This window comes from Larus michahellis, chromosome Z (assembly GCF_964199755.1).
Source record: "Larus michahellis chromosome Z, bLarMic1.1, whole genome shotgun sequence".
Lineage (NCBI taxonomy): Eukaryota > Metazoa > Chordata > Aves > Charadriiformes > Laridae > Larus > Larus michahellis.
Window position 1 is genome coordinate 38,242,206 of NC_133930.1, and position 25,089 is coordinate 38,267,294.

Here is a 25,089-nt window from a genome sequence, read left to right on the forward strand (position 1 = left end):
TGACTCTGGCATTCCAAGCTGTTTTTGCACAATCCTTGCATGGAGCCCAGAAGGTCCTAGGTGGTCCTAGGTTGCTAGAGGTCTTCCTACCCAGTGTAGTACTGACCTAACCTATACCATTATTCCCCCCCAAGACACTGCTACTCCTACTAACATGGCTGCAGCAAAGCCAGCTATAGCCACACATTCAATTGCCTTATATTTTTTGCAAGTTTTTACATACGACTGTTTTGCTTTTCCTTCTCTAGTAAATCTGCATTCTGGCTTAATTTTTGATACAGTGAAAAGCCTTTCAAACAGCAGCCTTACAAGAAAATGCATCTTAAGCCAAATTTAAATCAGAGAAAAGATGGCTGAGTTCTGTGTATTAACACTTGTCATTGTTGCAGAAAGCTTATTCCATACATCTGCATTTCAATACAGTTTTTCTCTCTCAACTGCATGTTACTCACAACTATTGTGTACTTGGTGTCAGACTTAAGATGAAACAACAACAGAGGGGCTTGAGACTTTTGGGTAGGATTATTTCAGTGTTCAGCACCTCACAGAACAGGATTTATAGTCCTGTTGTATTTTTTAGAGAACATATCTTCTGCTCTGTGTAAAAGCCACTGGGTTCTGGCTTTTCTTCCAGTTGTTGCTTTGAAGGACACTCGAGAGAATTCTTTACATGGGCCATAACTACCAGTACAGAGAAGACACCCAGTTGAACGCCTCCTTCTTGTCTATGTAAAACAGAGGAGGAAATGATCTCATTTGTCTTTCAGTTTGTGCATGATGGCGGATTGCAACGCTCAGGTCTAGAGCTTGGTCTTCCCTTAACACCCCTAAAGGAAACAGAGAGCAATATTGACTTAGGTCAGCATCTAAGGTGTCAGCTGAGTCAGCAGAAACTCTGTCTGGGCAGGCAGAACTGGACGCACACCTCCCTAGATGAAATAACACTTTCTACTACAGTGCAAAAAGCCAGGTGATACTGTCACCTAACACGCCTTCTCTTAGGTCTTATTGATAATTAATTATCAGCAAATCTTATTAATTTGGTCTGACTCAATAGCTTTGGTGAGCATTTGCAGTTAGTATGGAAAAAAAATAGGGACATTCGGGTTACACAGGTGACAGAAACCACAAGACCCTCAGTGTAACTAGGACCTTTTGCTTCTTCTTGGTTTTGTTTTGAGGTGTTGGGTTTTTTTATTTGTTTGTTTGTTTGGGGATTTTTTTGTCAATCCAAATTTTCCAAAAATTGTTGAAAATTTTTGCTCGTCAAAAAAAAAAAAAAAAGCAAAGAAGAAAAGTGTCTTGATTTAAGAATAAATTGATGCTGAAACTGACCACTTTAACCCAAGAAACAAACCCTTCAGATAGTGTGTGACATCCTCCTTCTTCCTCCCCAGACCTGTAATTTGCTCCTGCCTTCCAGGACGATGTTCTGATCCCACAGTGTTGTCAAACCTCAATACAGCCGCCCATGCTAGTATTCAAGATGCTTTGAAAATGCTACTACACCAAGTAGCTGAACCCTCTTTTTCATGCATTTACATGGCTTGACAAAGAGCTTGTCATTTTCACCCTTGAGGGAAGTACCTGAAGAAACTAACGAAAGGAATGCCTGCTAAGAAATTTCTAGGGCGGGTTTCTCCCTGCCTTCCTATGGATGCTGTCCCATTCTATAGAAAATACTCAAATATTCATTATAGTAAGGGATAAACCTGGGAATTGTAGCAACAGAAGAATGCTTAAAGAGGGAGAATACCCTCCCCTTTTTTCACCGATTGCAATAATTAAATGATCAGAAAGCAAAGTGGTCTGAAGATGCAAAACTTAGGGCAAAGGTGTTTTTATGTTTAGAAGATGACTCTTACTTGGGGTTCCATTCCCTCTGCAGCTATTCCTCCTCAAAAGAGGTAGAAATGAGGCCTCTTACCTCCTGCTAGTGTCTCAGCCTAAAGCTAGTCATTAAAAGGGGAAGGCCACCCTCTTCTCCTCAAGCAATCTGTGAGATGAAACCTTTGAGTCATGGTTTTCAATGCAACAGCCACAAACCAAAATGGAGTAGTTGACTTTTGAAACTACTGCATGTCCAGGGAGAAAGGCTACATTTTTTTTGGTTGAGAAAAGGCAGTTTATTTTGGCTCATCTGCTGAGCCAAAATGTTACTTAGTTAAACATACCAACATTTAACCTGATCTTGTGTATTTTAAGAACGAAGGTGGATATAGCTGTAGAGTAGTAGCAGATAGGAAGATATAGAATACTCAAATTATTTTAAATAGCATACAATAGCCATAAGTATAGTCACTTTTCTTGCATTTTGGACTGTGGAATATAAAATTTGGAGGATTTATTTTGAAATCTATGATTAGTATTTCTGCCTGTGTGCTTGTAAAAAGTGTTACAGGCTGTGCAATTTTAACCCTCATCTGAAAGTTGTTTTGCTTTTAGTCTCTGGGAGTTTCTCAATAGACCCAAGTGGTCCAACACTGCAGCCAGAATCCACCTTAATTTGCTCTTCAAGTTCAGTGTAGCCAAGATCCAGCTTTAATAAGTGACCTTGACTGAGATCTGCCTCAGGACATAAAACTGTAGGAACAGGTCTAAATGGAAATGCAATATTGATCTTTTTCTCCCATTTCAGAATTGAACTAACAGGGAGAGCCAGGATGCTTCTTTCTGTTTACAGCGTAAAGACTTTTCTGGTTATGCATAATACATATTGCAATTGATAATGAGACTAGGTTGCTGATGAGCAGTTTCTAGACTCATCAGCCTGATTAATGTTCAATGGACACACAGTTCAGCAAGTAGTTGCTCCAGGTTGCCAAACTGGAGCTTTTTGCTAGCATAAGCTGTCCGCCACAGTTTAGTCTCAGTTGATGTGAGTTGTTCCTGCCCTCTGTAGACGTATTGCCTGGATCTCAGCAATGCAATTTTTCTTACAAGAAGTTATCTATGGAAGGATGCATTCTTTGTGATTTGCTGTGCATTCAGCAGAATGATGGAAAATATAACTGGGAAGGATCACCTGAAATCATCTGGCCAATTCCATGGTTTTGAGGCAGGATTAATTACAGTGTACCATAGTGAACATATGTTTTGATAAGATAGACTTAGAAAACACTAATAATGGAAAATCTGCCGTATCCTTACACAGTTTATGACAGTACTTCTCAGAGCCATTAGAAACTGTTTCCTAACATCTTACCTAGAACTGCCTTGCTGCAATTTTAACCATTACTTCTTGACCTGTTCAGCAAGGATTTGGAGATTATTCCATCTTGTTCCTCTCTGCAACTACTTACACATATTTGAAGAGTATTACATTCCTTCTGCAGACTTCTCAGAAAACAACCTCACTTCCTTAAATCTTTCCCCTTAAGTCATGTTTTACAGACCCCTGGAAACATTTTTCTTGTTCTTTTTTTATGTCCTTCAAACCAGTCCACATGATGCAGAAGCTGTACTGCAATAGAATATTCCAGACAAGGAGACTGAAAGGATTACTTTCTGTGTTCATTTTACTTTTTGATCTCATCCTTCCACATTCTAGTGCAATCTGCAAATTGCATAACTAATGTCTCCTCCATCATGCAAGTTTTGAATGAAAATATCAGATAGCACCTGATGTAGGAGAGACCTGCTTGCAGATCAACAGTGAATTATTAATATCTACTCTTGAGGACTAATTGCCAAAAAGTTTTGTAACTTTGTAACTTGAATATAGCAGTTATTAATTTTTATATGAGAATATCCAGTATTACTTTAGTCAAAATATATGATATCATTTTATTTCTGCCTTAACCGCAAGGTCTGTTTCTTTATAACACAGGGAGATTAAACTGATTTGACATAATTTGTTCCTGAAAAATGTACATTAGCTGCTACTCATGTCTTTGTTATTTTGTGGGTACTTACACACATACTTTCTCTGCAGACTAGTCAAAACAGGACAAAGAAAAAAATGTTCCAAGAAAAGATGTGCTCTATCTGCTTCTTTTTTTCATCAATTATAATCAAATTTGATATCCTGATTCAGCCCTGCTTCCCATTGGGCTTACTATTTGGAGCTCTCCTATTGGGAATTCTCCTATTGGGAATTCCTTGGGAGCACTGACTGCAGCAAACTGCCACTTATTGTTGTATTTGAGGAAAAACATACACAGTCATTCAAATTTTAACCATTAACTTCCAGAATGAAATGGTAGTCTTTAAAAAGTCTTAGGTTTGCAAATGCTGTTTTTATTAAACTGTTTACAGGTAAGCCCTCCAATGCACACAGATGCAGACCTTCAGTGAAACACACAAGATGACCATAATCTAATTTAAGTATTTGTCCAAACAATAGCAACACAACAGGGAAGATTTCTTACTGTGTAAAACCAAAATTTAACGATGGGTGCGTTGTAGAACTCATAAATCTTTCTTCCAACAGGGATCAGTCTGTGCCTGCTCTGAACTTCCTCTTCCTCTTTCTTTCTTGAGGACTCTCCATTCCCTCGTCCAAGCATTGCCTACAAGAAAGAACATTTTTGTGTTTCTTTCTTTGTGAAAGACAAGTTAAGCTATTTTTTGATATTTTAAAAAGGAAGCTATTCAAAACTTCTCTGATTTCTTGATCTTTAGACGAAAGCAGGTGACCATAACTAGGTGTGAAATACTTTGTTCTTAGATTATCTTTTTTACTGGGAATTTGCTGTTAAATACTTTGTAAAACGAAAAAGTAATACTTTGGCAGCAACTGTCAGCACCGATGTGAAATCCTTGATTGGTGAACAAATAGAGAGATGTGGAGAACATTTCTCCTTTTTGCTGTATGGACAGCAAAATTTTTACCTGACAACAGCTTTTTGTGGTGTACTTCTATACAATAAACAGACGCACACAGAAAACAGATAAGTTTTGGTTTTAAACAAAGATAAGTTCATAAGGCTGAGACTGAGAGAGAACAACAGGGGGAAAGATGAGCTGGCAGTTGCTGGGCTGGGAGTGAGGCAGTCAGTGACTCTTTTTTTGTTGACCACCGGATCTGTCAAAGGCGATGATCCCACAGTGAACTTCACATGGATGTAGAGGACTGACTAGTAGAGTTCACTGCAGCATTAAGGCCTTGGATTGAAAGATCCTTCCATATGATTGTAGCTTCTTCCATAATGAAGTTCCAGACTGCTCATGCACTGCCTCTCTTAGGCTTGATCCCACTGGTACCGTTGCAATTCCGACCCACTGAAGATCTATGCTGAGCTCCAGAAACACATACTTCAGGAGTCCTCAGCCATAACTGCAAACCTAACAGGCAAAAGATGGCAATATTTTGTTTACTCTTATTTTCTTGGTCAGCTGCAGAGAGCTGGAAGGAGTGACTAACCTATATACGCACTGAAGCTAATGCTTAAAAGAAGGTGTCCCATTGTATTTAGAGTACAGCGCGATCTATTAGATGTTCTTTCTGAAGCAACTCTTTTGTGAATAGTAGACTAAGAGTGGATTTTAGGTCTCTGTGCCCTGAGCAAGTTCTTACTATTTAGTTCGTGGCAGCACCTATAGATTGTGGCACTCCTGCACATGAAAGCAACTGCAAGAACTGAGATACAGCCATCCTATGTAAGTACGCAGGGATTGCACTATGATGCTTTCATTTAAATCCTTCTATAACATTTTTCTACAACTAGATCAAAGCACTTTCATACTTTTATGTTAACTGAAGCAAACTTTCACCATCCCCAAAGATAACATTGTTCTCATCTGCAAAGTGGAAAAGCAAGCCCATAAAGAGAACAATTAGATGCCAGACATATTGTCTTTCAATAAAGAGGTCCTTCTTTTATCTATCTCTGTACTCCCTGATTCAACAGGATGTTCAGCACATATTTAACTAATCAGCTTCAGGTGAGCTATTTGATCTGGTTCTAGTGCCCTGCAGGAACATGAGATGCACTTCTCACATATTTAAAACTAAGAATCACAGTCTTTCCTTTCCTTCCCTTTTCTAGACCTCATGTGGAGCTATTCATATATGTCTTCGGTCTTGTAAAATAGTAGTTTGTAATGACAAACTGATGACCACATTTTTTTTTCTTTCAGTCAGTGTGGATATTTGTAACATTATTAGGACCATGTATGGTCCTAGATGGCTACTGCATATTTCATTTCATTTATGCAGTTAGTTTTTTCCTCTGGTATTATTACTTTCTACTTGGTCACTTATATTCTTGAATTTGACTATGCACAGATGCTGTCCTGCACATTCTTAATAAAATAGAACAAAGATTCAGGACACAAGTATACCACACTGAAACTAACTTGCTGAGATCCTCTTAAAACTGTAGCCTGCTTTGATGAAGTTACCCTATTTCCTTTACCTTTTAATGCCTGCAGATTTCTAAGTTCATTGCCATAAATGCAGATGAGACAATGCATATTAAAAAATTAAATATACCTCCTGTTAATTCTCACATAGCACATAAATGCCCTTAAAAGTCCATCAAGAGTTTCATAAAAAAGGAAAAAGATGAAGTGGCTGTTACGCAGAGAAGGATTCTTATTAGATAAGCAGATAGTCTGCAAGAACATGAGACTTACTCAATATAACTATAGTAGCAGAGATTACGCAACCTTCTCAGAACCCCAACTATCATTACCTGAAGTCTACACAACAAGAGTGATTCCCTGATCTATATCAGGGATTGTTTATTTGGGGAAAAAAGAAGTAGAATATGATCTGAATGCTTTGGGAAAAATGATAACCCAAGAAGGTACTCATTTCTTTGCTTCTCTCTGCCTCCTGACACTGTTTTAGGGAAAGCTGCCATCTGGTGCTACAGTTTTTTGTAGCTTTTCCCAAGGCTTTGTCTCTGCTGTCCTCTGGTGCTCAAGAATTTTGCAGCAGAGTGAAAATGAACACTGACAGCTTTAACAAATGAGCAGTGCTGTGCTTTAGGGGAAGGGATTATTTCACAGAGTTTAAATTCTTCACTATTTTATAAATTTACTAATTCTGAGACACCCTGAGCTTTTTCTAGAATCAGGAAGTTGTGGATGTTTTTAGGATCATGCTCTTTCAGTACCTGGATTTCCGCTTTAGCTCATGGATGCTGATTTCCTGTTTGCTATTGCTTTCTTGTTGATAAATGATGCTGTAATTTTATCTTGTTATAATTAGTTTTGAATTAATTGTATCGTATAATACTAACCTCTCCCCACCCCCATGCCACAGATGGGGAATTGCTCTGAGGCAACTGGGGATTAGATTTGACCTGGTGTCCCCGACTGTTAATTATATCACAGTATTAACAAACTGAAAAGCCTCCCCATTAGAAACATACAGAAATAACCTAAGTGACAGTGTTAACAGAATAGCTGCAATGCCGAATGTGAACAAATGTGTTTTCACTTGGAGGGGGAAGCAATAGGGTGGGAATAACTGAAGACACTGCTCTGCGTGGGCGGCATCTCTTTCTCTAATACACAATTTTGTCCATGATTCACCATGAGTCATGCAAGGTAAGCCCGACAGCAGCTCAACTACATTGTAAAGTACAGTACAACTGCATCATTTTAGCCTGAGGGGATTGATGTGCGCATAGCTTTTACATGGAGATTTTTCTAATCAGGATTCTGTTTTGTTTCTTTTTTTTTTGGACAGATTTTGTTTTATGTAATTGAGGACTGTTCACTGCTAGGGAACCAGGACAGTTTTGGGTCGTGCATATTTGCATTAATATATGTTAATGATCCTATAATATATTTATCTCTTTTATAATTAAATAACAGGGATTTCAGTCCTGCTAGAATGATCATAGCCTCTTAGAATTTTGTCCTTAGTGAAACCAGCGTGCTACATACAGACTTACCCCATATTCACACAGAACTGTTGTGGAAAGCTGGGTGGATATACTATACCTCTCTCTGCATACCCCATTGTATACTGTGGAGTTGTTCCAGGGTTACCGTTCTCTGCCTTGAAATACTGGTAGGAAAAAAAGGTTTAATGCCTTTGAGTTACAGATGTGTAAAACTGGATTTTTGCCTGTGCTCAGTGGTTCTTTAGGGTGAATACAGAGGAGCAGGGCTAAAGCACCAGGAGCTCAGTCACCCTGGCTGCTGAGGACAGCAAAGAACAATGCCAGGGCAGCTGTGTGGTGGTGATACGGGAGGTTTACAAAACTCTCGGAGAACAGAGGGAAATCTCTCCTTATGGAGACGGTCGGTGCTTCTGCCTCATGACCCCCAACAGTGTCTCCCACTGCCGTTTTCCAGACAAGCTGATGGGGTGGCCCTCCCATAGCTGGCATGGGAGATGCTGCGGGCGCTGTCCCTCAGCGGGGTGGGTGAGAGGGCTAGGGGCATGAGGACATTGGTCTTCAACCTTTCATATCTTAAGAACTGTATTTTTAGTGATGTAATATTTGGTTAGTTCTTGCCACGGAGAAAAAGCTAAGCATATATACAACAGATATAAGACCAGAGGCCAACACAGCCAGCTTTGCTGCCGCTGAAAAGTCCTAACTCGGACTCTTAGTGGTGCCCATGGAAATCCAAACTTCTCATTTGATGTGGAAAATTAGAACAAAATGAGCAAAACAACAACTGAAACATCTTCTAAAGGACTTACATGAGTTATTGTGTGTTTTGAAATAAGACCATTTACTGGGGAACTCTAATACCCAAACAATGGGGCACTGAATGGGGATAAGGATACTCCTAATTATGGCTTCCAGAATCAGTGTTATTCTAAGAGGAGGGTAGACTGCTGGGGTTTCTGACTGACCTAAAAATCAGCAACTAATCAAGGCCCTGGTCAGGACATTGTACAAATACAAAATGTGCCCGGTCTTTAGACTTTAGTGCCCTTCTACTCCTCTATGTCTAATATTCAGGATTAGTGACTGGCAGCTCCATGCATAAATAGTGGTAAATTCCTTGTTGCTGAGGGAGTGGTGATGAGAGCAATATTCAAGCATGTTTTTGTGAGTAGCTGCTATAAGGAAAGTCTGTTGCCTAGCATCTAGGTGTTAAATAAATGTGTGCACAGCAACCTCATATATCTGTTATGAAGTTAAAAGCAGGTGTGAGTAACAAAGTAGTTTACAGTGAATAAACACTGCATCTTCATAGTATAGCCAAATGTTTAGCTACCCACCAGATCCTTTAAGAGGAGCATAAAACAAATACATACTCATGCGGAGACTTACTTCAGTGTTGCTGTAGTCTGTATGATCACATTATTCTGTGTAAATAAATTAGGTGTAAAATAGCTCAGAAATTACTGTGGTCCTGTACATCACCCACTCTACACAAGTGCAGTCCAGAGGAAGAAACTGACTCTTTTGGCCTGTCATTAGTCACCTGGGTTTAGCAGTGCAAGACACACAAGACTCCATGTGGAATCAATGAAGAGACCTTGACTAGACGTGATCTCTTTATCTTAACAGTACTTTTATAAAAATGCATATGGGTGTAATATCATAGGAATACGGAGACTTGAAATGTATTCCTTAGGAGTGATTAGAAGTACAGTTAGGCAGATTGTTTACCTTATTTGCTAGAAATGGATTTTTGAGGTGACCAAAATGATTTTTAGTTCATCGTTTTTGTTTATTTAAGCTTGAAGCTGAACAAAGCTCAGAAACCCAATGCATGGGAAAATTTTGAAAATATTTTAAACAATCATGTGCCAATTAACTAAATGAATAAAGAAAAACTGTAGTAATCACTTCAAAAAAATAATACCTGTTTGTCCTAAAAGGAAAAAATGTGGAGAAAAATATGCAGTTCATTTTGAGTACAATAGTCATAAGCTATGGTTAGGGTGAGTGACAGATCTATTGAGCCAGGGTTCGGCAATTGATTAAACATTTGTGATATCACATCACAATCAGTTATTAATCTTAATGAACTATGAATTAGGTATCCTTAATATAAGTGTGGCTAAAGGGAAACTTCACAAAGGCACTTCCCAAACAGTCTTGCAGGCATTCTCTCATCAGTGGAGAAGAGACCCAACCTAACTTAAGGCAGACCATTTGACTAAGGGTGGAACAACGCAAAAATTCAATCTAAAATATTTCCTTATTTTTAAAACATGACAGGTAGAAACACTCTCCCTGACACGCTGCCTGAAGGTGAATAAATATAACTGGCTGTGGCATCTAACCACAGAAATATATGCAACAGTCTCTTTGCTAGCAAATCATCTTTCCCCACCACTGAAGGGCACCTGAGTGAAGAAGCTGTGCTAGAAGCCCTAAAGCACAGTATAGATTGTATGCAGAAATATTAAGTCAGCAGGAGTATACCAAAGATATTGTTTCTAAACTTGCTGGACTCCACAGAAACTCTTATTTTCTAGAAAAGGCTGTATTGTGTCTGAAACTTCAATAGAATGATGCATCAAATTTGAGGGAATTAAGGGCAGAGTCGAAGACAGGAAAGAGCAATAGGACTGTAAGCACATGGAAGGGAGAAGGGAGGGAACATCTAAGACTCGTCTGGAAAAGAGATCCAGTTCAGCACATCACTTCCTTGTAGCAGGAGTCAGAAGGTAAAAAGGAAACACAGTATTGTAGACAAGAAACCAGGAGCTGGGATAACTGCAGAGAGATGGAAATGACTTCCTCCCCAAATTTCTCCCCATTGCCAAGAAAAAGGCAGCTTGCAAAGTGCTTATTTGATTTGAATAGGCACTTCATAAGTGGATCAGAAGCCAGGGATAGTAAATTGCAATTAATAGCTAATGAGTGGAGAACGGCCCATTGCTGCTATTCTGGCTTCTGGTCCTTCCCAACGGCCAGGTTCTTGCCTGCAAACGGGTCCTGTAGGTGGGTCTTGTGGGTTGGTCCTTCGGCTTGCCTGCATATTGGGTCCTGTAGGCAGGTCCTTCTGCCTGCCTGCAGACGGGTTCCTGAGGGCAGCTCCTGCTGTTTGCCTGTGGGAAACAGTCTGGGTTTTGTGTTTTTGTTTTTGTTTTTGTTTTTAATTATTTTAATTTTTTTACTTTTAAATTAACCAGGAAAATCCCTTTTACTTCTATGCCTCTATCCTGACCTTGACCAACTGGGGTTGAGTTTTAAGCTGTTCAAATACACCACAATCAAACCCAAACCAAAGCAAGCCAAACTAAACTAAGGCAGCTTGGAATATGACCTATCGCTCATATGATAATTGCCCAAATTAAAAAGTGCCAAACAAGTTTGAGAACAAGAGTCTGGAAGTAGGTGACTTTTATAGTTTTTAGGGCTTTAGCGATCTGATTCTCTTTGTGGTGCAAATTATTCCTCTAAGGCTATGTTACTAATAACAGAGAAGTCCTTCCTTACACAATTCTGCTGAGCTGCAGAACCTCTTACTAAGGGTTGAGCTGTCTCACTGCTTGCTAATGTCTTCAGTGGATTAAAAACCCTGTGTGTGTATGTATGAGAGGCAATGACAACAAATTCGTAATGAATTTTGAAAACCATTTTCATCATTTTTCTTGCCTGTTTGCACACTTACTTCCCTTCTAATGAAGTTAACTGAAAGGAAAACAAATAACTCTAGCTTCTATGAATCTTGGGCATTTTCATCCAAAGGAAGATGTAGTGAGCTTCTTTTCTACCAGAGAGGCCCACTCATCTATCATGGCTGAGTGCTTTCAATTCTGAAATCTCATAAATTTTTTTCCAATAAGGCAGCATCAAATTGAATCAAAATATGAGGATATTCCATCACCACATGATGCTTCAGCATCACCATGTACTGCTGCAACATCGAGACACAATGATGCCAACTTGTTTGGTTTGAGTCCCATCAAGGAGACGGGAGTGTTAAGAGTGGTATCCTATCACCTGCTAAATTTAGCCATCAGACAGCCTGCAACGCCCACAGAGGTGGGAATAGCAAATTGACAGCACTGAGGCTGGCAATTTATTGTTGGTACTTACAGTGAGTTCCATGTCCTCCTCCTCTTTTTCTTTCACTGGCTTCTCTGGTTCCTCTGGCTCCTTCTCTTGAAGATGGATCTCGTTAGCCTGGGACATGTAAGGCATATCATCTTTGTTCTTGAACTCCAAGCTGAGGATTGAAGGAGGAAGTAGAATTCCTAGAATTACCTAAAGCAATAATAATGATAACAATAATCATCACAGTAAACAGATTACAATCATGATGGCTACTTATTATCAAATGGAACAACTCCCCCAGGACATTTAGGAAAAGAAAGATATGCATGCATGTGAGTTTCTATGGCAATAGAGTATTTGTCACTTGCAGTAATGTTTTCAGAGCTCCATAGTGAAACAAAGTACGTAACTTCTATTAGCATTGCTGTGAGTGCTATGGCTAATTGTCCCTCTTGAATATTTTATCTGCTTGCTCATCAAAAGCATATTGTTACATACCGGAATGTATTTACAAAATATTACATAAGGTCAACAGCAGGTGGGACCACAAGAGTGTTGGACCTACAGATTTCTGTATTTTACTTAATAGAAAATATCAGTGTAAATGACAAGCAGTATTAATTTCTACAGAGAGGGTTAATAGGTCTCAAGCTCTCTGTGTCCATACCTAATGCACACAGGTAGTCAAGGCTAAGTGTGTGTGCATCTGAGGAGATAAGGCAAAGCCAGCGATAGCAAACGCTGATGTGTTTAGCTATGCAGTCCCCTTAGATTTTGCTTCAGTATGCTGGCAGCCGTGTAATGCTCACATTAATGACAGCTCCTTCTTTTCTGCCTTCCCTCTCTTACGATGTGGGAGTGCAGAAACCATTAAAATTACCTTGTGTGGATGTATGCAGTGAACGATGCTTGGGGTTAAATCAGTGGTATAACTGAATAGATATCACAACAATGCAAAAAGAAGTGGCCTGTCTGTAGTCACAAGCACAATGGCTTTTCCTGGTTTTGCTGTAATCTCATGGAAAATGATTTTGTTATACATCTCTCCCTAAATGGCAGTGAAACCAGTTAGTTAGCTTGTTGGCAGGTCAGGGAGGGTGACTGCTTGTGCTCGTCATATTGGCAGACAGCATGCGTGTTGCTGAAACCATCCGAAGTACCGCAATTAGGAGCCGTTAGCATATATGGACGCTGTGCCCAGCCTCAGAAGAGCTGAGCACCAGGCTGTCTGCACTGCTCCTGCACTCGGCGTGTCGTAAAAGGATGTGTCCAGGGAGAGGGGGTTATGGGCAGACCTGGCTCCTCAGAGAGGCTGTTTTTAAGAACCGGCAGGATTAACAATTGCTCCTCCCCCTCCCATTGGTGCTATACATGCCCAGTGAGACTCTAAAGAATGACATTCAGCCTTCTTGCCATTTGCCCACCTCAAGAAAATTGTTCATGGGAAATAATCCATGATTCATGCTTGCAAATTTATTTTTGCCATGCTGCCTCATGCTTAAGTAGTTTGTAGCCTGCTTTAGCTTTAAACAGGCCCTGATAATGAGCTTCATTGAAATAAAACACAGACTAGAGACTGAGTAAACGATCCTTGTGAAGTCCTGATGTTACAAGAAGCTGAAAGGAAACAGAGTCTGTTACCTTCAGCTATTCATTGTGAAAGAAAGGTCTATTTTATGGCTTAAGAGATGCACGCTGCAAAGCAGAAAGCATACAGTGGGAAATGAGTTACTGCACTGACCCTCCCTACTCAGCTTGAATATCTGCAAAGCCAAGCAAGTGAATAAGGCAGCAGTTCCTCTGAAGGGCAATGGGCCTGTGAGTTGAGTCAGAAATCTGGGTAGTAAAGATGTCTCCAAATGTGAGAATGCTTTCTATCTGTAAGCAGAACAATATTTAAGCACAGCTCCTGCAGGAGGATGATAATACTATCAGCCACTTATCCTCATTCATCACTGTCACTGGATTAGACCCAGTACGATAACGATGCGTGTACTCATAAGCATTCTTGCCATTACTGAACATCTTTTCACACATCAAAACAGCTGAGCAATTACCCTTTTTCACACACACGATTAATGCAGGAGAGAGAATTCCTTTACCGAAAATATTTCTCAGTCAGCTGGGAGGAAGAGGCAATTCCTGTTTGTGTACTGACTGGTGAGTACTTTGGTGAAGGCGAGAGATGCCAGCCCATGGACAAAAATTCACCTCCCAGAATTCTCCCTGCTCTGTTAGCAGTTTCGCTAACTGAGGAAGTAAAGCTTAAACAGCTTTGAAAATAGAATTATCCTCTAGATCCTCTAGGGTAGTCCCTTCAGGTCAGCCATCAGGAAGATTGGCAGGGGATTGCAAGGAAATTTGTACTGCTTGCTTTGGCCTGTTCTGGGGAAGGTTGTCAGATCAGCACCTTTCACTGGCAGTTAATTCACTTACACATGCTTTTTCTTTATTTGTCTTTAAAAACCTTGGCTAACTCCTCAAGTATCCAGGCAGGGTGACATACTAACCTCCTGGCTCAATTCTTATTCTGATAACTCTCACTGATGCTGGAGGGGGGGTTGAGAAATGTGATGAAAAAACTAAGTAATGTGCTTTGAACTCGGGTTTGTGATAAGCTCCCTGATGAAAATCTGGAGAATATACCCTGCTTAATGTCGCTACAAATAAACACCTGAAACATGGTTAATTGAGCCAGCTATTACTATTTCTTGTAAGCCCCGTCACCATCTATTAGAGCTACTCTGACTGTTAATTTTATTTTAAAACAGTGCTGACCTTTAGGCCAGAATTTTTGCGCATCCGGAGACGACCCATCCACATGTCCGTGAGCAGCATTTGGCTGCAAGTGTGAGCAATGAAGTCCCTGTGCTTGGCTGCCACCGCGAGCTGCAGGCACGTGGCGTTGCTCCAGTTCTTCAGCTCGTAGGTCAGCAGTTTCATTGCCAGTTGCTCATCCTGCTTGTACGACTGGTCCAACAGCTCCACCGCCAACTGGCCGAAGTCCCTGCAACAGAGGGACATTGGTTCATTCCCATTAGCCCAAGCAGCCTGCTGCAGAAAACACCCCTCGGCAACTGACAGCCTCTGCAAGGGGGGGCATCACCTTCCATCGTGCAAATCGTGATGTTGACTGTACACACGGAAACCCACATTTTCAAATGTGAGTGGCTAATGGTAGGCTTATAAATAAGTGCCCCGACTTAGCAATGATGAGCACCCACACCTACCAGCTGTCTGCTCCCACTTGCCTGCCCACCTCCCTGACATTTTCTAGCTGAAATCCTCTGTTTATCTGCAGCTTAGAGGATTGCTTCTGTGCTGTTTGCCCATGGCTTCGTGGTCAAGCGTCCCGGAAAAAGGAGCATCCAATACCCTTTTTTAAATTCTTTGTCTCAGACTTTTAACATCAGGAAAGATTATTATAGAATCTAGTATCTTGGCGTGCTCACCTAAGCACGAGCTCTTGGTTAATTAGCACTTCTGCCCAAATATTATGTTCACCAGGACTTCAAGAATTGTTCTGCTTGGGATGAACAGAGTGTCTTGAAAAAGCACAGATAAAGGTTGCAGCCTGACTCTGGAAGCCTCAGGGAGAACACATAGACAATATAGATATTTTGTTGCCATTTTGACACCTTCTTATTTCAGAAGTTATACTGCTAGCAACTGCTTCTCTGGCAGACAGATAGTTTAAAAGCCATTTAGACTTTCTCTAAGGGGACTGCATTTTCCCTATAAGTTAGAAATGGAAGCAAGGTATATATAAGCAAATTTCAGGCAGGTTCAGCAGTCTCTCTCCCTTTTATTTATTTATTTATTTATTTATTTATTTATTTAACCCAGAGAAGTGTACATGAAAGAAAATTCACCTGGAATTATGGTTCAGCTCTTGGGAGATGTCATCCACCATGTCATTTTCTGATGCTTCGTGGGCCATGGCTTTGCAGAGTTTACAGGCGACCAGTGCTTTAGCCATAGCCTCTTCCCCATGCTGCCAAAAGAAGAGTGCCATCTTCTGACGCTTCATCAGCACAGCCCACACCATCAGTTCATGGAATGGGAAGGGGAAATGATTGATCTCAGGGTCATCCAAATCAATATCAACTTCTTCTTCTCTTTTCTTTGTTGTTTTCCTCCCTCGCCGCAAAGGGACATCATCCTGTGAGAATTGTAGAGAAATTTTTTTCACCAGTGAAGGAATTCAGTCAATTCACACAATGCATTGGAGTCAGTACCTGAGATGTCAAACACATTCCCTGCGGGCTACACCCTTCAGCTTTCTTGTACAAAATATTTAACACAGGAAAACGATGAAAAAATTATTGGTCCATGCACTGTAATCAAGAAGTCAGTAACCCCATACCTACACACAGGGCAAAACAGCTTTGCACTATCACTCTGAGCTGTTCTTTCTCCCTAAGAACATGGAGCACAATCACACAATATCCAGAACCATTTTGGAAAAGCCACCATTAAAGTGAAGATAAGAGTTCACGCCAAATATAACAACTGTTGTAATGCATCCGCCTTGTTCCACCTACAGAAAGTACATATCCAGGGGATGTTCTGGTCTGCTGAGGACTCCCTCCCTGCTTATTCTTGTCTTTTCTCCCTTCATCTTCTCACAAGAGTAGCAATCTCCTTTCTTCATTCCCATTCTACCTTTGTATCCTATGTTTATCCCTTCTTTCTCCAGCTCTGAAAGCTATTGCCTTTAGTTTCTTTCCCATTTTAGCTTACTGCTTTTATCAGATGAGCTGACCTGTTCTGTGCTGTGTCTGTGGAGGGCAAAATGAAAGTTGTTGTAAAAAATAAACAAACAAGAAAACACTACTATCTCCTTGAAGTGTCAGGGTAGCCAAAAGTGTCAACAAAACAGAAATTTGGCCCATGTGAAGATTTCTGCACCATTCTCTACAACTGCCTCATTTCTCTGAACACGTTTTAAAGTTACACGGTTATCTGACTGAAACTCTGCTTGGCCTGACAGACTGAAACATTTTGCTTAATCTTTGTGGAAAGAAAAATGACGCATAGAGGAGGCAGAGACTTCTTTTCCCTTGTCTATCTGTTGAAGTTTTATTAAGAAATGTTTCTTAATCTGACCCTTGCGTAAACAAGTTATCTGGATGAAAAATACAATTTCTGTGGCACATTTCTTACACAAAACTTAGAAACATCTATTTGTGCCTTCATTACAGTGAAATGAAACATTATCTTGATATAGCGTATATTTGTCAAAGAAGGAAAAGACATTAAGATTTATCGCAGGTGACCTACCTCCATTCCCAACAGTTTCAGGGCTTTTGGCTGTACAAAAAAGTTAGAAAAATGTTATTTCTCCCAGAAGGGTGATGAAAAATTGCAATTATATGTGTATTCATACATACATACATACATACATACATGCATGTGTGTAACATCTGATGTATAACATGTAATATAGAGTATATAATAGACAACATATAACAAACATATGCAATGTAATTGTAATATCATATACATATGTATATAAATCAAATAATTACATATATATATTTAATTCAACCTGGAGTTTGACCCTATTTCACCAAAACACACTACAGAAATCATACATTTGTATTCAGGTGAAAAATTACAGTTGGTTTGGGGCTGTTCTAGTGGAAAAGAGGTAGGAATTCCTACTAAGGCGTATATGGATTTCTCTGGAGTACATCAGTATTTTGGCCATTCCCCTGGCACACTTTTATTGACTGCTGTGGAGCTGCCCTGTATGTTAGTTCAGTGTGTGTGAAATCGCTACTCAAATGCTTTTCTTGATGGAGTGACTAAGGGAAGGAAGTCACTCCCAGCAGCTGCAATTACTACCTTCCCTCTCAAAAGTGAAGAATGCAAGTGCAGGGAAACAAACAAACCAACCCATTTCAGGTGTTAGGCTGTAACCGTTTCACAGAGCCAGAGGGGACTGTCTTATGTCCCAATAATTTTTTCATTAAATTCATAAAGAATGTAGCTTGCATCAGTGGCTGGCTTCTGGTATGTTGTGGTGAAATAGCTGCTATGTATGTAATGGAAATGACTCTGTAGACTGTGTAGTGTGTGCACATGGATCCCCCCAGTCTGGAGCCACCTAAGAAGCTATGTTAATCCCTGCCAGTGAGTAGGGATTACCTACTGCAGTCATATAGATGGCCAATAACTTGCTCCTTACCCTTTTGGGCCCAAATAAATTGTGGTACAGTGTTCTGAACCGCTTTCGGGTGTAATTGCAGCGATATGCTCCTCCCATCAGGTACTCGATCACCAAACCGATATCAATCAGACTTATCCGATAATCAGGGGGTAAGTTTCCCTGCAATGAAAATAAGAAGGATGGTGGGGGAGGAAGAAATGCTTATTACTGGCATTGTTAAATATACTTTATAGTGATATTAGAATAAAACAATTTAAATAGGTAAAAGAGGAATGTATTATTATGCTGGTTAATTAATTCACCTTAAAATAGATCCAACCGAAACCTGGATATTCTCGCTTGGAAAGAAGACATAAGTTAAATAAGAAGGTGAAGAACTTGTTGGAAGTAACAGAAGATAACGTCAGTACACAGTACTCATATTCTTCAGCTGAGGAAACAAGGAACATGACTGCAGAACAAAAAGCACGAGGATCAGCACACTTGAAAGGTCAGGCACAGTTGCTGGACTCTAGTCCTGCAAGACAGCACCTTTTCTGCACCATCTGTCCCCCACAACTCTTGCCCTGGCATCTCACTTCTCTGCTGGCATCTCACACCTCTGCTGGCATCTCTTTGGACTGCCTCATCTGCACTGCCAAGGCATGGTGAAGTGACATCATGTGATATCATTTGTTCGCATGGAACCAGATCCTGTGTGTGATCTTCCATCCTGCAGTTTTTCCTTCCCATGTTCCAGGAAGGGAAGGGCAGGGGGGAAAGAGCTGTGTTATCTATTCTAGAGGACTTGCATAGCACATGAGTTATTATTATTGCTACACACTAGAGGCAAGGAGAGTCTGTTAGCATTTGTTCTTGGGGTTATGTACAGAGACACACATATCTTTGCTTAAATTCCACTCCTACTATGAGGAAAGTACCTGTATGTACGAAAATAAGTATGAAAGTATAAAATACCTTGGTATTTTGTTCAAGAAGAAAACTCCAGGCCTAGCAATTTTCCTAGATGGTCCCTCCTTGAACTCCCAACATATTTTACTGAAAGCCCCTCTAAGCACTGTAATCTTACTACCAGATTTCCAGCAGTGCCAGGGAGATTGTCTCCCAAGAGATGAACCGTGCTTGTAGCAGGGATCATTAGCAGGATCCTGGAAAAGACATCACATACTTGCTCTTCTGTTTCTTTTCCTTTCTTGTCCTCTGTTAAATATAATATATATGTACAATGTCTTCAGCATGCACCTTTTATTTTGACAGGAAAAAAAAGGATAAATATGCCTGCGTCTTATTTCCCTCACTTTGTGAACTCCCTTGCACGTATCTTCCTTCTCTTCACTGTCAAGCCTAAAAACGGCAACGCTAAGGTTATGAGTTCTCCAATACTTATGGCTTGGAAAGCTATGAAGAAAGATCTGAGTAACAGATTGTCTCGTACTGCATATGAATCTAAGTCTGCCTTTAAGTTAACTGGGCATTTCCATTCCCCAGTAGCAGTAAGCCTGATGTGAAACCTAGCAGGCCAGAACAATTTTGTGGGGGGCTCGTCTCACGGATGTGCCAGTGAAGTGCTCTTGGGGGTCTCTGTCAATGGAAGAACAAAATCAATGTGCTTTTCTGTTCTCCCCAGGGAGCTCCACAAGGAAAAATCCAATCACTTGACAGGAGGAAGGCAATGCCCCAAATGAAAGTTTGCCTCCTTCTCTAATTCACTGCCTCCAAATTGTTCGGACGACAGTTTCTGGTTCAGCGAGCAGTTCCCTAACAGAAAAGAAGGCCTGATTCAGCAAATTGTGAATAGGTCACCCAGACCTAGAGATCTCATTAAGAACCCTGCAGATTTACAGCATTCTGTCCTGCGTGTCATTCTGCAAGGGATGTGGCTACAAATTAAAGGTGGAAAGAGAGGTAAATTATCCTTTTGTGAACTGTGTGTGGTAGCCTTAGAAAAAGAGAAAATCACGCTAATAAAAAATTAACTTGTATAGTCAACATTGCAGAAGGACCAGGAAATTGTAATTGTTAGCTTCAAAATTTGTTCAGTCCACTGTAATGAAATAATCACATTTTCTCTAATGATATACACCACAGATTATAGTTAGTCTGTAGCTCTTTTTATGTGATCATCAAAAGAAGGTTAGTGATTTGCATGGAACAATGTTCTGACTGCCACGTCTTGCTGGAAATATCTGTATGTCTGCAGATATCTGCCTGGCTTCTCTGCAGATGTGCTTATTAGATTCAGAGCAGAGAAACACTAATGGAGAGCAGATGGCAACTAGCTCTGCAAGAAGAGATGAAATGGATGCAAAGGTCCTCTTTCCTCTTCTACTTCAGCCAGGAAGAGCAACGCTTATTTCCCTCCCTGCTTGTCATGGCACACACAGCATGCCGAAAGGTTGAGGAAGGAGAGAGGGAGGTAGTGCTGTGATGTGCCATGCCTAGCAACGGGCTGGGATTCAAAGGGACAGAAGATCAAGAAAATGTAGTGGCCAAAGGTGAGCTGCCAACTCTTTTTCAGTAATGATGTCCCTTAGCATACCCTTTTGCATTCTTCCAGCTCTTGGCTAATCTGATGGGTGGGAGAATCACTATGGTCCGCAGGTCTGCCTGTCAGCCTAGTTTATTTGACCCCAGTCATTTTTATTCTGAACTGTTTGAAGAAAAATGATGTAAATCTAAAATTTAAATCCTGCTAGTTGTTTGTTTGTTTGTGTCCCCCCCCCCCAAATGTTCTTCTCTCTCCAGAATGGTTAAGACAATGACAGTGTTTGGTTTTTCCCTCAAAATGTTCTTTTCTTTCCAGAATGATTAAGACAGTGAGTTTTCCTAGAACAAGGATGAAGGCACTGGCAGAAGTGGGAGTTGTAGCTCCAAGACAGAGTTGTAGTTCTTCAACAGACTCCTGCTGTCTTAATGTAAGACACTAAAACTAAATGCTTTGATGTTGTTAAGTGGCAAAAAATACTTGTGCAATTAAGAAAGCACAGCTGGCATCAGGGCGCTGCATGTGTTAGAAAGCATGAGTTTCTTTATGTAGTTCTTCTGATTTCTAAAATTTCATGAAGGGATATAGATGAAAAATTTCCAGTAGAGTAACTTTAATAAAAGATGCATCTAAACCTCCCAGATAATATTGAGACATTTTACTAAAGAAAACTCACATATTCCCAGTAGAAATATACATTTTGTAGACATAGGCATATGTATGGCTCCATGCTAACACACAATTACTTTTCCAAAGTGAGCAGCCCTAGTAAGGCCAATCGGACCATCCTTGTAAAAGGAGTTATGCATGTGCCAAAGCATTTGCCATATCAGCAGACACCTTGAACTACCCTGGCAGCGGTGAGTCTGCTTGTAAATGAAGGACAGTGGTGCAAGTGGGCCAGAGCCTCTCCAAAACTAGCAAAAATTTGGATGGGCTAATTCTAGTACAGCCAAGGTCTTCAGGAATGGCAGAGGAGAAGGTCTGATTTTTGGGCATGATAGCCACCCCAGTCAGTAATCGATTAACGTTTTAATGCCGGGACAAGTTCTTTAGTGCTAATGCGTTATTCTTTTCCTGAAGAAACGTCAACTTTAAACTGTAGCTAATCAATTATAGTATTTTTTCATTTCAAGTGCACTCTTATATTCAGCAGGTATCAACTCTCTCATTTTGCATGCTGAGGAAAACATAATACTTTCAAAATTCTGTATATTGCCTGTTAGTTCTCTGGAAATGTAGACATACAGTGGCAGCCCGAAATAAAGAACTTTGAAAACATATCACCCCAGTGTGGGATTAAAATATATTGATTACATACAGGTTTGGGTTTGTTTTTTTTTTTTTTTTTTTGATTAAAGAAAACATTAATCTGTTAATTTCTTTTATCTTCACTCGGTAGTTGAGCCAGGGAAGGGTTTTTTAAAAACAACCTGCAGAGGGCACCCTCCACTTATCACAGAATGTCGAGCACGGCCACTGTTTCTTCCTGCTTAGTCTGGATGCATCGGTTTGCACGGTCTAGGGAAGGATGCCAACCCTGTAGTTCAAATTCCGTACCCCTGACAGGAGATGTCAAAAAGCCAAAAGATGCAGGCAGATTTGTCCCCGTATATAGTTATGGAATTGAGAGAATCAAAGAGACAGAGGAGCACAGTTGTCTCTAAAGCAGAGTCATTAAGGAGTACTTTGTCTTGTTAATTGATAGAGGCAGAATTTAAGCGAACTCTGATTACACTTAATTCTTAAAGACCGTGTCTCCAGGCGTTTACAATATGCTGCCCAGGCTAGCAGTCTTCACAGCGATATTTGGAAATCCAAAAGGAAAATAAACTGTTATCTTACACGTTTGTGCGTGTGTGTGCGTGCGCATGTGCACATATATGTCTGTACGCTGCCACAAGCAGGATGTGGTAATGTGACTTCTGTTCAAATTCCTTGCTGTAGTAAGCAGGTTGGGTGGTCTTTCAAACAAGAAAACCCCTCCTAGTGATTTATATAGCTATGTAATACAATAGTAGTAAATTAAATAATTCTTCTGTGATTAGCAAGCATCCGTTTTCTATTTGAGAATTCACAATGATGCAGATGTAAATAACCTTTTATAGCATACATCCTTTAAATAGTGTAGGTTTTAAAATTGGGTTATATGCATGAAAAGCCCAGAGTATGCATACACTTTAAGTGTTGTCTTAAGGTGACATATTACATTTTTTGTATTTATATTTTGTGATACTGTAATTAAATCTGAGAGGTTAGGTATCTGGCATCAAAATAGATAGAAACTCAAGAAACTGGCATCAGCAGTGTGGTCTGGTTTTCATGCACAGTGGGCCACTTAACTGTCAGATAGTGATGTTCATTAAGAAGTTATTTCCAAGGAGGCGTTTTCATTTAAACTGTTGTCAGATCTGCTGACTGATTTACAGCTTGGTTGACTGGTGAGGGATCTGCTCGGATGGCAGGGCTATGGCGAGCTGTCACTTTTCTCCAAGTGAACCACGAATGTTCCTCATCACTGACAAAATGAGAGATACAGCCCTAGAGGTGCAGTTTTCTGAGGAAGGTGCTTGAGGGCTACACCGGGCCATTTGTTTTTAAAGTCCTTACCTATATTCTAATAAGAGTACATATGGACTTCATGTCGTGGGAATTACTGAAGAGTTTAGATATGGACAGAGGAAACACAGATGAATTTATAGAAAAATGACCATCACCTAACATTTAGCAATCACTTCGGTAAAAATAATGTCATTAAATATAGTGCAAGTTTATTTAATGCCAAGGTCTATCAATATATACCTACCTACCTATATAACTTTGCCTATTTTGATGCCTTTTTTTCAAGAACTCTTTTAAAAAGGCACCTTTTTTTAGGGACTCAGAAAAAAAATATTGATATTATTTAGTCGCTCAACATACAAATTGCTATGCCTTCGAAGGAGGACTTGGAAAGGTGATGCTGGGGGAGAGAAGGAGTTTGAAAAGGAATACATTTTAAAGTAAGATGACAGGTGATGCTTGTTTCTAACCCTTATAGGCACATAATAACTGCACATCTAGTAAAAAAAAATTCTGGTAACTTGAGCTTCAAGAGAAGCAGCCACTCTGAATGCATTCTAGCTTTACTCTGCTCCATGCAAAGGGATTTGTGAGTAAGAGCAGTTGCAGTTTCTTCTGTAGGCATTTCACACTTTCTGATGGTCACTTAATATACCGTATATAATTGAACAATGAACATGCCATGTAACACACTAACCAAAGAAAACCACCAGAACCTCCCTAAATATAACTACTGATTATTCTGTAGCATTATTTAACAGAAAGATGACATATGAAGCATTGCCACTCGCCTCCTGTAGTTGGCTTCAATTCTGCTTAGCTGTCAGTGGCAGAAGAAACCACCAAAACCTGTGCTCTTACAAAAAAAAAATCTCCATTCCTTTTTCAATCTTCTACTGAGTCCCATGTACAGAAATCTTTCTCAAGTGTGCTACCCTTGAGGTCCGTCTTATGTAACGTGCAGGTCGTAATCTGCACATGCTTTGGGAGAATATTCAAGCTGATGAGGTCAGCTGCAAACTCAATCTCCTTGCTTGATCCCTATATTTAGAGGATAAGGGATTTTAATTCATTGTGGCTGCTCTAACACTTTTAATCCTGAACACATTGCTAAAGGTATTTGGTATCTCCTTCCTGTCACTATACCTTTCTGTGTTTCTGTCCTGCCCTCCAAATCACTCCTTATAATTCAAGATACTTGAAATTAACTTGATAAGGGCACAGGGGAAGGTTGCACTACTTCTTTTTGTATATATGTGGTGAGGAAGATGGCTACAATATACCACACAACACAGGACGAAGAACTGTTCCAACAAATTAGGAACTGGCACAAGGATATAGGCTATTTTACAGGCTTGGAAGTAAACTAACAACATGGAAATTAGCTTTGACAACAGTTGCAGGTATGGAAAAATACAGTTAACAGCATAAATCCACATGGTATGTAATAGCCTACAATTATGCTAGCAGAAGCACTATCACCCAGGCATCTAAAACCACAGAGAAAGCAAGCCAAATAACTTGCTAATTGTGCTTTGTATGCAAAAAGTTCATGTTTGGTACATACAAATAGGACATTCTGTAATGGCAGGGGAGGGAAAAGAGACTGAAAGCTCATGCAAAACAGAGATCGTATCTAGCTACAAAAAGCAATCATAGCATTATTTCCAACCTACCGTCTATTGGACTCTTACCTTTTTGACATCCCTGACTAGATGATACAGAGTGTTGGACGGTCCGTGTCTCTGCAAAGGACAAATAAAGAAGAATAAAATAGTTTTGCATTGTCCAAAGACCTGCAAGATGGAAATCGTGAAACAGCTTTCTCACCTTAGTAGTTTAAAAATCAGGCAACTGAGACCACTTCAGTTGTACATTTAGCAATTAAAAAAAAAAGTAAAATCAATTACAAAAGCATTATTTGACCTGACTTCTCTTTCGTAAAAACCCTTTAAGTAAGAAAACCACAAGAACTGCCACAATGGATGAAA

At 40.1% G+C, this 25,089-nt stretch overlaps 1 protein-coding gene across 6 annotated transcripts in view; it reads right to left on the bottom strand.

Annotated features, from left to right (window-relative positions):
• Window positions 1-25,089, bottom strand: part of TRPM3 (transient receptor potential cation channel subfamily M member 3) — a 421,669-nt gene that overhangs the window by 29,209 nt on the left and 367,371 nt on the right. For 2 of the 6 annotated variants that reach the window (XM_074569355.1, XM_074569358.1), the window contains exons 12-19: window positions 24,793-24,843; window positions 18,354-18,389; window positions 18,070-18,210; window positions 17,160-17,189; window positions 15,749-16,038; window positions 14,655-14,883; window positions 11,919-12,086; window positions 4,371-4,511 (exon numbers count right to left, since the gene is read on the bottom strand). In XM_074569355.1, coding sequence (XP_074425456.1) covers window positions 4,371-4,511; window positions 11,919-12,086; window positions 14,655-14,883; window positions 15,749-16,038; window positions 17,160-17,189; window positions 18,070-18,210; window positions 18,354-18,389; window positions 24,793-24,843 — 1,086 coding nt within the window. The remainder of the gene's footprint in view (window positions 1-4,370; window positions 4,512-11,918; window positions 12,087-14,654; window positions 14,884-15,748; window positions 16,039-17,159; window positions 17,190-18,069; window positions 18,211-18,353; window positions 18,390-24,792; window positions 24,844-25,089) is intronic. The other 4 variants (XM_074569357.1, XM_074569360.1, XM_074569359.1 and 1 more) reach the window with 3 other exon arrangements.